Source organism: Cervus elaphus, chromosome 18, assembly GCF_910594005.1.
Source record: "Cervus elaphus chromosome 18, mCerEla1.1, whole genome shotgun sequence".
Classification (NCBI taxonomy): Eukaryota; Metazoa; Chordata; class Mammalia; order Artiodactyla; family Cervidae; genus Cervus; species Cervus elaphus.
Window position 1 is genome coordinate 29,318,853 of NC_057832.1, and position 13,345 is coordinate 29,332,197.

At 37.5% G+C, this 13,345-nt stretch overlaps 1 protein-coding gene across 1 annotated transcript in view; it reads right to left on the bottom strand.

The window, feature by feature from the left end:
- The window catches only part of THSD7A (thrombospondin type 1 domain containing 7A), a 463,607-nt gene that overhangs the window by 75,679 nt on the left and 374,583 nt on the right, over positions 1-13,345 (bottom strand). Inside the window, exons 10-11 of the mRNA XM_043872412.1 lie at positions 2,924-3,056; positions 1,421-1,524 (exon numbers count right to left, since the gene is read on the bottom strand). Coding sequence (XP_043728347.1) covers positions 1,421-1,524; positions 2,924-3,056 — 237 coding nt within the window. The remainder of the gene's footprint in view (positions 1-1,420; positions 1,525-2,923; positions 3,057-13,345) is intronic.

Consider the following 13,345-nt stretch of genomic DNA (forward strand, 5'->3'; position numbering starts at 1 on the left):
ATCAGCAGGGCATGACAAGAAAGCCTTATATCACTCAATTTCTCGTGAATGGTTTGAAATGGGGAGAAAGACTTTCAACTCTAAATACCTAAGTCTCTGAAACTGTGAAGGGAGAGAGTTAGTTTTTAGCCGATGCTGATGGTAGAGGATACATAATGAAAAATAAGCATTAAAACAAAATCCTGAAAATCACTAACTAGTTAACGTTAATTGTAAACTAAATGTTTCCAATGAAGATTTCTAAAATGACTTTCAAAATAGAAGATTTTTACCGAAAATGATGCTATTTTTTTTTCAAATTTAAAAAAAAGCAACCTTTACTCTGTAAAGAAAAGGGGTCCCAGATGAAATCAGCAAAAACTGTAATCCAATTCTGTATGTTCACACTTTTGCAATATCATCAAATATGTAACTACAAATGAGGGTGCAAAACATGTTTTTATGAATTAAAGAGAGGTGGTTATGTATTCAATTACGCATTCAAAGTATATTTTAAATATGTATCTGGAATTAAATGCTATAAGCAACACGAGTGAAAAGAATCATGTACTCTTTACAGAATGAATTTGCTACATGTATAAAGAACACTTTTCAAAGCTTGGAATAAAAGTATTATCCATAATATCTAGTAAATAATCATGGAAAGCTGGAAATATTTCCATATTTCATTTCTGCAAGATACCATATTATCTAGCAGTGTTGACAGATTGCAGTCCACATATGGCAGGTTTTGAGTACATAAGTTTGCCATTTAAAAATCAGTACTAAATATGAACTGAATTGGGGGTAGCCATGACAATGACAAGAAAGTCATTGCTGAGAATTTCTGGGAAAGTTAACCAATTATATTACATTATATGCATGCACATACATAATGCATATGGGCGAAGATGTAAGAATCTTATTGACTGTTAAGGTGACAAGCAAAGTATTATGGAATACCATGAGCCAAAAACTAATTACAAGAACAACAACAAAACAAGCTGCACTGTACATTCTGATCATCTTTCAGATAAGCATGAATGGAAGTACAACAGAGGAGCTATGTTCGATCCCTGGGTTGGGAAGATCCCCTGGAGAAGAGAATGGCAACTCACTCCAGTATTCCTGCCTGGAGAATCCCATGGACAGAGGAACCTGGTGGGCTACAGCCCATGGAGTCACAAAGAGTCGGACACAACTGAACAACTAAAACAAGAACAATGACAAATGAACTACTAATGTCAAAGAACAAAAGACACAACTTAAAAAGACAGGTCTCCGTGTTCTGGTTTGTGGTAGAATGCATAGTAGCAGATTTTTATGTGCTCTGCTTGCCTAGTGTGGCACCAGAGGAACAAACTCTACAGGAAAGCTAGTGGTTAAATTAGTGATGCTGGAGAAATGTGAAGCAAATCAACTGTGGAATGGGGCCGCCCACCTCTTGCCTGCCGTCCGGGCCCACAGCCCTCCTGCACTCCAGGGCTGTCCTGTTGCACGCTCCAAGGGACAAGCTGGCACCTGCGCCATTTGTGAGTCTTCCACCTACATGGAAAGAACAGAAGCTGCATAGAGACAGAAGCAAAGATGCCGGGGAAATTATAGTGATACAATGCCAAGGAGCCATGACTCTGACCACTACAGAAAGGGATTTGACAATGCTTCAGTCCTATCCAAATTCAATTTAAACTTCATCAAGGAATTATAAAAAGCAGCACTAAATATAAAAGTAGTCTCTATGGCAGTGGAGACAAGGGTCCATCACCGTCAATTCCTACAGGAATGAACTCTACTGATAGCATTTAGCCTTTAAAAATTTCAAATTATTAAAAAAAATTTTTTTAAGCTACATCATGAAGAATGTGGGATCTTAGTTTCCCAACCAGGGATCAAACCTGTGACCCCGCTCAGTGGAAGCAGAGCCTTAACCACTGGACCACCAGAGAAGTGCCACATTTAGCCTTTTTAATGGTTAGGATTGCCAGCAAATGTAGCAGATAGTACCAGAAGTGATGTGTTTCATTTTAAAAAGGTATATTTTATTTTATAATCAAGTTGTACAACTGCATTCAAGACATGAGGCTTTTGTATAATGCTCTTTTGATTATCATCATAGGGGTAACTCAGAAGGTACAATTTATAATACACTTCACAAAAACAAATCCCCCAAATAAATAAGTTTGGGCTAATAGTTAAAGTCCATCATGTAACCATACAATTACATTGTCTGTCATCTAAGAATTAAATACTGATAAACTAAGATGACAAATTTGCCATCAATTTCATCTTAAATTATTTTGTGATCACACATTCCATCAATTGATGCCATAATATTTCATTTGTTGGCACTGCAAGTTTTGTCAGGACTGCAAGTTTTCACTACATCAAGCTTCAATTAGGTACGTCTTAAAAATAGTTATGGAAAAAAAAATCTCTAATAATTATCATGATGATGATATATATAGCTTCAATAGCTTTAATTTCCTTGAGGTGACCAGAAATAAAGAGAACAGACATCTTATTAATATCACTGATATAAAGATGTCATTTCCTGAGCCAGAATGCCAGCATTCATGAAGAACATGTGCTCTCTGGAGCTCAGGGGGGAAGGACTGCTTTGGCTATTTTTGAAAGCACATGTTTCATAATTATTAATCACTTTTCTGCATTTCCTATAGTTTATATCAACAAAAGAATTTTCCTCGAGCTCCCGAAGCTAAAAATAGAGCTTCGAAGTTTGCACAAGTATCTGTGTCCCTGGAGATGATTTTGGCAGCAAAGCAGCTCTTTAAAAAAGGCAAGAGATGGTGCCCACAGTCATAAACATCCTCAGCTCCACTGAGTCTGCGCATAGTGTTCGCTTCCTTTTTTAACATCGGAAAGCGTAGGACCGGAAGTGTTTCTCTCAGTGCGTTGCTCACAGGCTTTTCTTTCACCCCGTTACCTGTAGCTTTGGCAGACTTGAGGGGCCTCGCAGGCCTTCTCTTCATAGAGTGGATCCGTGCAGTCCTTGCCTCCGTTGGCTGGCAGCTGAATGATGACCCGGTGCCGAGTCTGTTTCTTGATTCCGGAGTCCCCTGGAATGAAGCAGCTTTTTAACCTTTGTTCTCTGCACTGATAAAGAAATCTCCAAATACCAGCCTGTGTGAAGAAATTACATTGCCTCCAGCTACACATGCTTTGACATCCCTGAATGAGAGGCCTCACCGAGTCATTTCCTCAATTCTCCCAAAGACTGCTTATATTGGAAGCCCAAGCAATTTATATTAAAAATGTGAAGAATGGAGAAAATAGTTCCATAGTCAGCTAGCCTTCCTAAGGCTCAGTTACAAAGGGACTGCTCTGTCGTATGTTTCTTTCCCCTTGAGAAATATGACAGATCTAATTAATTTATTTTTCTCTCCCTTAAGTTTATTTTCATGCCATTTCATATATAGCCCTGTTTACCACATGGGACTCATACACATCTAATGAACCTTTCTTACGAGAATATATTCAATGTTTTATGTGAAATTCTATTTCTTGGCTATTCACTTAATTTCAAATGTATAACTCATAAATTATTCTGGTCATTCATTATTCATGTTAAACAATTTAAGATCTTTAATTCAGGTCACATCCTAAATATCTGAGCTGTAATTTCCTAGAGGCAGAATTTTTAGAGAAGCATTCAAAATAGTAATAATTATTGTAAGTAAATTACTCCAAATTACGTTAAAAGACAATGTATCTAATTAAGATTTACCTTAGATGAAGATATCAACTTAACAGTGTTACTGATATAAAGTTGTTCAGAATTTTTTAGTATGAGAAACAGGTGACATATATGACTGACAGCTTTGATAAAATATATCTCAACTTACAATATATACATTTTAAGGATGAGTAGTCATGCGTCATTTAATAGAGTTCCCCTGAAGCATTTACATTTTTTCATAAGACAATTAAATATTTGAGATGTAGACTACAAAAAGATATTTAGAAGGGTTAGTAGCCCTTAACACAATGAAAGTTTAATCAGAAATGAAATGCTGCTGCTGCTGCTAAGTTACTTCAGTCATGTCCAATTCTTCAAGACTCCAGGGACTGTAGCCTACCAGGCTCCTCCCTCCATGGGATTTTCCAGGCAAGAATACTGGAGTGGGTTGCCATTTCCTTTTCCAGAAATGAAATGAAATATCCTTAAAGTCATTGTAGAAAAATATGATTTGATGATTAGAAGTTTCCAATAAACGGAACATCATTTTACATGGAGTCAGGGTTACCCCTCAACATGGTCTGGCCACTGATTCCCAGAAATGTGAATTGGAGATGCCTGTATTAGATAGGAGAATGGGTCAGATTAGGGAATCCTAAATGTCTGACGATGCAGGATAATTTCTTTGGAAAAAAAAAAAAAAAAACTAAAAACATTTCTCGGCATGTACCTAGAACTAATAAATGAGAATTTTTGGGATCTGGATGTTGCGAAACTGTGGATGTGGGAATCTGATTTTGACAAAGCTTGCTGGGAAATGGTGATAAACAGCTGAGTTTGAGATCTATTAGAAAAATTGACCCTGTATGTCCCAATTTAAGATTCTAGGGTTTGCATGTAGCTTTTTAGGATTTTTCCTATAGTGGGGGAAACTTGTACTATTAATGACTGTTTTAACTATTTTAGTGAACAACTGGAACACTATAGGTAATGACATAGGGAAATACGAGGTGGAGGTAGTGGGTAGTAGAGTGTTAACACATTTGAAAATATTATCATAGGCTTTTAAAAATTGTAGCAATCATATTCTGAATGTCAACTGCAACTTTTACATATTAAGTATAATTTATCTAAGAAAGATCTAAGGAGTGCCAATAGGACTCTTAATAAAATTGGCAATGCTATCTTCATCCATTATATCGTTCACTGCCCATTATTTTTAGACCCAGGTGATAAATTCCTCTAATAATTTAGAGCTAGGAAAAATATTGTTTCCCTTCAAAATCTGTTAAGAACCCACTGTGCTTCAATTTCTTGCTTTATTCACCAGAATCTCAGAGTTAAATTTCTCAAGTACAGAAGCTTACCTTAACTTTGATTTTACATTATAAATTCTCTTCTCCCTTCCCTCTACCCTATTTACTACCTGACTCCATGCTTTTTTTTTTTTTTTTACACTATTATCTATTACTTTCCTTATGTTTTATATTTATGATCTGTCTTTAATCTTTTTTAAAAGACTGAATGAGCATTCGTATCATTTGTTTAGCATTGAGGGAAGGAGGAAGACATTTGTTTGTTTTTTAACAGGGAAAAAGAGGGAAAGAGTACAGAGGGGTCTTTGTTTCCCGGGTGGTTGAAATTGTTGAGTCAGTAACTTTTTTTAACCGGCTGATAAAAGACACAGAATTTAGGTCAAGGGATCTGGAGACTGGAGGGGAGAATGAGGTTAGCATCAGTGGTACCATATAGATTACCTAGATATCACTTGGTATATACCCAGGGTGTTCAGATAGGAAGCAGCAATCAAATGTTAGTATTTCAATTCTAGTTTGTTTACTGACTTGAAAGCAAAAAGCCTCCTAATATAAAACTCTGAAACATTCTAGTGCCTTATCACCATCTCCACAAGCTTGTACTAGGTATATATAAGACTATGATAACTCTTTTTCACTTCCATAATTGATTCCACAATGGGAATCCATTTATTCTTATAAAAAGTTCAAATACCTTAAACTTGTGCAGGCCACAGGGTAGGAATTGTGACCTGATTAAAATGGAACATTCCAAAGCCATAACACATAGACAGGAAGTTTAATGGAGCTACACAGAAAGTGTTACGACATCCACGTTCCTATGAACTAGGAGATTCATTTCTTCTCAGCTCTCAGTTAATGAATTACTTATACACGCAACGAAACAGCACGGTAGAGCTCAGGCCAGCTACAGAGCCCTCAGATCAGAGTGCAAGGGGAGAGCTACAGCACATGTTCAAAAAAGTTTAATAAATAAAATGGAAGCTTCCCTACCAATTACTTGAGTTAGTACATGTGGAACTTGAAAAGTTCATAGTTCAGTTCAGTTCATTGCATTTATACCACTTATTGCATGTGATGGGGATACATACACAGTTTCCATTTATCTTTGTATTTCAGCAAGGAGAGCAATGATCACACAGAGTAAAGTCTTAATAAATGTTTGCTGAATGAGCAAACACATTCATTTCACTTCTTTTCAACCGGATTATAAATTAACATCTTCTGTTCTTTTTTATCCATTTCCTTATAGAATTATTCATCTGGGTACTAAGTCTGTTCTTTAGTTTTAATTAAAAAAAAAACAAGGTATCACTTTCATTGGAAATAATGAGCATGGGAAAAATAAAGGAATATTCCTGTAGTGTTTATACTTGAAAATACCTGCCTAGGATAGGTAGAGAAAAAAGGGATAACCTAGTTATGTGGTAATGGGTCACAGAGACTCAGAGGATATATAATCTCTCACTCGGCTACACACTTTTCAGTTATCTTAAGACATTCAAGGTAAATTTCACTGGAGAAGTTTCTTGATAGAAGGATTTAAAGGGCAGGCAAAACCAAGCTGGGTTAAGCTGGAAGTGAGGTAGATGACAGGTGGGGCAGTACAGGGATAAGAAATTGAAAGGGAAACATTTCATGCAAAAAGTAAAATGTAAAAGCAGTTTTGAGCCCATCGGGGGTAATTCTAGAAGAATACAGCCTGAGAGCATCAAAGTAGAAAAGGCGACTCAGCAATATCCCTTCCAGCCCTCAAGTCAATAAATGTAGTAAGAAAAAAAGAAAAGAAGCAAACAGATTGTGAGCAGTCAAGTGTATTATTTGATCAAAAGTATTGATTTTTTAAGATGAGTTACAAACAATTTATATGCATAAATGTTTTCCATCTTTAATAAGCCTCTTTGTAAAGAAAATTTGGAAAAGTTAACAAGTACACTGGTTTGAGGATTAAACTACTCTCTACTCAATACTGATGTTTATCAACATTGATTTTTCAAGACGTTATCATTAGAGAGGGGCTTCCTTGGTGGTTCAGGTGGTAAAGAATCTGCCTGCAATGTGGAAGACTTGGGTTCGATCTCTGGGTTGGGAAGATCCCCCAGGGAAGGGAACCCATTCTAGTGTTCTTGCCAGAAGAATTCCATGGACAGAGGCCATGGGGTCACAAAGAATCAGATACTACTGAGTGATTAACACACACCCACATACCCACACACATTTCAAACTACTCTGTTCTTTCTGGAACCCTAAGCTACTCTGCTGTTTCTTTCTGCAATACTATACTATAATGTTACTTATCTAAAATGATTTAAAAAGGAGGCTAGCGCCCCATTTTCATAAGTTCAAGACTCTTATAAAATGTAAATTTTACCTATAGAATTACATTTCAAAGAAAAACCCCATTCCTGAATTACTTTTCTTTTGCTATTATCTATCTTTGAACATCCAACTTTTTAAACATTTATAAATTGTATGTGGAAGTCAGAGTAATTTCAATGGAGCTTGCGTCATTCCTATTTCATATCAAATAATGAAAAGCTAACGACATGTCATTGCTTTATTTTCCCTGCAACAAAAGACAAGTTTTCTATAAAACCATTGTATCTTCATTCTCAGTTACAGCAGTCTACAGGCAAAACAGAAAAGGCTTCTCCCAGCGCACAAAGCATCTTGGCACTGGTGTTCAATAGCAACCTCCTCTGCCACCCCCTCGTCTTTCATTTTTCCCTCAATACACAATGACAGTTATTCTTTTTAAGTCTGAGTGTCTAGGTTTAGATTTCTGAAAGGCTTTTGTTCTTGGAGACTCAACAGAGAGCTGCCAAAGAGAAGAGGCAGAGCTCACCTGCTGGTGGTGAGATGGTCTGAGCTTGGCCAAACACAGTCCCACCTCTCGGAACATCTTGCTCACAGGAGAGCAGATTCCTGAACTGGCATTCTTGTACTCCTTGGCCACTCACCTCGGAGCTCCAGAGGAGACCAGTATTCTAGTGGCTCCACGCATTTTACTTTACAGCAGTCAGTACCTTCTGCTGAGACACCATCCCAAATAAACATCTCACATCACTCGCCCTGACAAACTAGCAGTTCCAATTCCCCCTGCATGTCTTCCATCATCACCTGGATCACAGCATAATGCTGTGCACAACCTAATTCAATTTTTCAGTCTTTTCTATCCTCTAATCTTTCCACCATTGTACCCAAAGGTGAGAACAGGACATGGAACAAGGCTGTATATTGTCACCTGCTTATTTAACGTATATGCAGAGTACATCATGCAAAATGCCAGACTGGATGAGGCACAAGCTGGAATCAAGATTTCTGGGAGAAACATCAATAATCTCAGATATGCAGATGATACCACCCTAATAGCAAAAAGTGAAGAGGAACTAAAGAGCCTCTTGATGAGGGTGAAAGAGGAGAGTGAAAAGGCTGGCTTAAAACTCAACATTCAAAAAATGAAGATTATGGCATCTGGTCCCATCACTTCATGGCAAATAGATGGGGAAACAATGGAAACAGTGACAGACCTGATTTTCTTGGGCTCCAAAAGCACTGCAGATGGTGACTGCACCCATGAAATTATAAGACACTTGCTCCTTGGAAGAAAAGCTATGACCAACCTAGACAGCATCTCAAATAAAAAGCAGAGACATTACTTTGCTGACAAAGGTCCATATAGTCAAAATTATGTTTTTTCCAGTAGTCATATATGGATCTAACGGCTGGACAATAAAAATGGCTGATCACTGAAAATTGATTCCTTCAAACTGGGGTGCTGGAGAAGACTCTTGAGAGTCTGCTGAACTACAAGGAGATCCAACCAGTCATTCCTTTGAAGGACTGATGCGGAAGCTGAAGCTCCAATACTTTGGCCACCTGATTTGAAGAGCTGACTCATTGGAAAAGACCCTGATGCTAGGAAAGATTGAAGGCAGGAGGAGAAGGAGACGACAGAGGATGAAATGGTTGGATGGCATCATCAACTCAATAGACAGGAGTTTGAACAAACTCTGGGAAATAGTGGAGGACAGGAAAGCCTGGCATGCTGCAGTCCATGGGGTTGCAAAGAGTTGGACATGACTGAGCTAATGAAAACAACAACCCAAAGCGGCACACTGTCTATCAGCTTGTCTTTTCTTAGAAATTTCCCTTCACATTCTTTGTCAGTGGAGGTGGGCTCTACCTAGCCATTTCTGTCTTATCTCCTTGTTTTAACGCTGTTGTAGTTCAGTTGCTAAGTCATGTCCAACTCTTTGTGATCCCATGGACTGTAGCACACCAGGCTCCTCTGTCCAACCCTGTCTCCCGGCGTTTGGTCACATTCAGGTCCATTAAGTGGGTGATACTAACTAATTCAATAATATCTAACTCCTCTGAAGCTCCTGTCATCAATTTTACCATCATCTATCTACTCTGTAGCAGTCATCAACTAACATTTCATTACTTAATGGTTTTAGAATATCCCTCACTGTAATCCTTTCTCTTCCTACCCCTGCCACCACTCTGCTGGTTTGGGCATCCACACAGTTATTCTATTCAAGGTACTGGAGGCTCTGAATTGCTGTACCTCCTCACCTCCAATGACTTTTTTTTTGTGCATCTTACATTTATTACTAGCTCTTCTGTCATCCCCTGATGATATCTTCCATCAATATTTGTACATTCTCATCTTTAAACACCTTAATTTATGGCCATTCCACCTAACCTTCCACCCTACCTACTATACTAAAGGTTAAAGTTAATTTTAGTAAAATTCTTTAAACTTCTAAAGGTTGCCAATCCACTCTCCCAATCTTACTTTTTTCACTATACCATCCTCTTCATGACCTTACTTCCATCCCAACCCACCTTAGATTCCATACTCCATTATTATTAAAAGTACTCCATTGAAAACACTCTTGACTTTCTGTTCCACTCTCCCTTTCTTGTGCTCTTCTAGAAGAGCCCTGACCTTAATCAATGCTAATTATTTTCCTACACCTTCCCTTCATTCAGGCAGCTGAACATGGCTGAAGAAACAGTGGCAACTGTGTTGAGCAACTCCTTTTAAAATGAACGACTACATGGCTATTCCATGTTGCCTATTACAAGTTCTTGTACATGTTACTTAACTTGGCCATTTTTCCATTCTCCAAAATGATCTCACATCTTACCTAACCTCACATCTTACCTACCCTGCATCCTTCACTTGATCCTTCACAAGCATCAAGACCTTAGAACAATCATTAAATGCCTTTTCTGTCTCATACTACCAGAAAATAAGCTTCCTGATATCAGGAAAATTGGTTTCCCTGTTTACTGATGCATACAACACACACACATATACACACACATCATGAAACTCACTACTCATTTTTACGTTCAATCAAAAACTAGAAATTGTATCCTGCTATGCATGCAGGTTCAGTTGCTTCGGTAATGTCTATCTCTTTGCAACCCTATAGACTCTAGCCCACCAGGCTTCTCTGTCCATGGGGATTCCCAGGCAAGCATACTGGAGTGGGTTGTGATTTCCTTCTTCAGGGGATCTTCCCGACCCAAGGATGGAACTGGCATCTCTTACATCTCCTGCATTGGCAGGAAGGTTCTTTACCACTAGCGCCACCTAAGTCTAATTCAATCTTCTACAACCTGCCTCAATTTTCCAGCTTCACATTCTGACTTTTCCCCCAGACCTTCCAAGTTCCAGTGGGTTGGATCCCACTTTCTTTTGAACAGTCCATCTTTTTCATGGTCACTGACACTTTTCCTGATGCTTTTTGATCACCTGGGGTTCTTTTATGCATTTTCTCTTTCAAAAAGGTCTCTTCTCCCTTCTTTTCAGCAAGATTTCCCCTGATATTTGCTCCCACAACAGATTTTCCCTGTTTCTTCCCTAGAGCTCTTTCTGCTTTACCACTAAATCTTGTTACTGAGTCATCCAAGTCTTACATTATCTGATCTATGTAGAATAGTTCTATATTTTAAATGAGATCAAAAGCTTCTTTGATGCTCTTCTCTGTAGGGCCATCAAAGTGTTAGTTAAATACAGTAATCAATAAATTAGAAATGCAATACGTATTTATACATATATTACAGATGAGTATTAATTTAATTAACACATGCAGAGCATTTACAATTTATTTGTTCCCTCATCTGTAAAAATTTTTTTAAGTGCCTTATATAAGTTATTACAGTTTGTCATATAAAATTTTTTGTATTTTATAAATGGTCAGAGAAGAGTAAAACAGCTTTAGTGCTATAAAAAGCATCAGCAGAGACCAAATTAAAAATCATGTTATTTAATTTCCAATTATAGGTTTTTAATAAGTTATATCCATTTTCTTCCTTTTCCAGACACAGATAATGCATAATAAGATAACAAATTCATAGGCTACTAAACTATTACCTAATTCTTGGACACATTTCAATATCCCAAATTAGTTTCAAATGAAGGTATAATGAAATGAGAGATATTTACCTGATTCCTTATTTTTAGGAGGGCTATTCTAGAATCAGTTTAATGGAATATTTATGGCTAATTTCTTAAAATTTTTTAAAAATATAATCACACCAGGCTTTTTTTTTTTTTTTAGCCACACTATGCAGCATGTAGGATCTTAGTTCCCTGACCAGTGATTGAATCTGTGCCCTCTGCAGTGGAAACCCAGTCTTAACCACTACCATCAGGGAAGTCCCTACTTTATTTCTTTAAAATACTTAAGACCAAGAGAACTGTTATTTTGAAATATTTTACTCAAAATGAAAAAATGTCCAATATAAAGAAGAGGCAAAATTTTTTTCTACTTTCAAAAATTGTACTTACAAATGTTAAAGTTCAGTGATATCATATGCTATTTAGTTTTTAAGAAAGTAAGGAGACAGATTCAGTTGTAATGAGGTGGATGAGCACAGAGCCTATTACACAGAGTGAAGTAAGTCAGAAAAACAATTATCATATACTAATGCATATATATGGATTCTAGAAAGCTGGTAGTGATGAACCTGTTTCAAAAGCAGCAGTGGAGGCCCAGACACCGAGAATGGACTTATGGACGAGGTTGGGCAGGGAGAAGAGGGTGAGAGGTATGGAGAAAGTAACATGGAAACATACGTTACCATGTGTAAAATAGATAGCAGATGGGAATTTGCTGATGACTCAGGGGAAAACACCCTATGGGGAGGGAGGGGGGAGGGATGTGTAAGTGGGAGGGGACATGGGTAAATCTACGGCTGATTCATGGTGATGTTTGGTAGAAACCAATGCCATAATGTAAGCAATTATCCTTCAATCAAAACTAAATAAATTAAAAAAAAAAGTAAGGGAAGATAAAAGAAGAAAATCTGGATAAAAATGACAGACAAAGACATGACTATATCAAGAAGATTAAAGTCATTAACATTTTTGAAGAGTGAATGCTCTTTTTGTCCCAAAGCTTTTAAAATGCCTTAAAAGACTTTTGATGCAGTGGTTAAGAATCCAGAGGAATTGAGAGTCGCAGGGAAACTTGTACATTACCGTATGTAAAGCAGATAGCCAGTGGGAATTTGCTATATGACACGGGTAGCTCAAACTGGTGCTCTGTGACTACCTAAGGGGGTGGAATGGGGTGGGAGGTGGGAGGGAGGCTCCAGAGGGAGGGGGTACATGTATACTGATGGTCGACACATGTTGACGTATGGCAGAAATCAAGACAATATTGCAAAGTGATTATCCTCCAATTTAAAAAAAAAAAAATGAATCTGCCTGCCAAAGCACTGGACATGGGTTTGATCCCTGGTTCAGGAGGATCCCACATGCCGTAGAGCAACTGAGCCTGAATGTCACAACTATTGAAACCTGTGCTCCACAAGAAGAGAAGACATCTCAATGAGAAGTCCCACCATGGAAAGAAAAGGAGCCCTTGTTTGCAGCAACTACAGAAAGCCCGTGTGCAGCAATGAAGAGTCAGCTCAGCCAAAAAGAAATAAATAGGTGAATAAATAAGATGTTAAAGAATGAAATAACAGAGGAAAGTATTTCTATTCTTGCTCACTTTGTGATTTATTTTATATATCAATGTATTTAAAATAGAAAAAGCATAAAAAGGAACCCGTATTTGAACGGTATAAAATAATCACAGAGCATAAACAATCAATTATGAAGTTTATAACCTTATGTAATATCTTCAGGATTAAAAAAAAAATCCGGTAATTTAAAGCAGTTGTTAAACCAGAAGTTGATTCTTACATTAATCCCTATGGTAAGAGTCAAGAAGCACAAGTAGAAGCATAAAAGAAACTTAAGATAAACTATCTCTATTTGTCAGGAGAGTAAAATAAAAAGTAGGAGACAATGTCATTTGTGACACTGAGAGAAAAGGTGTTCACT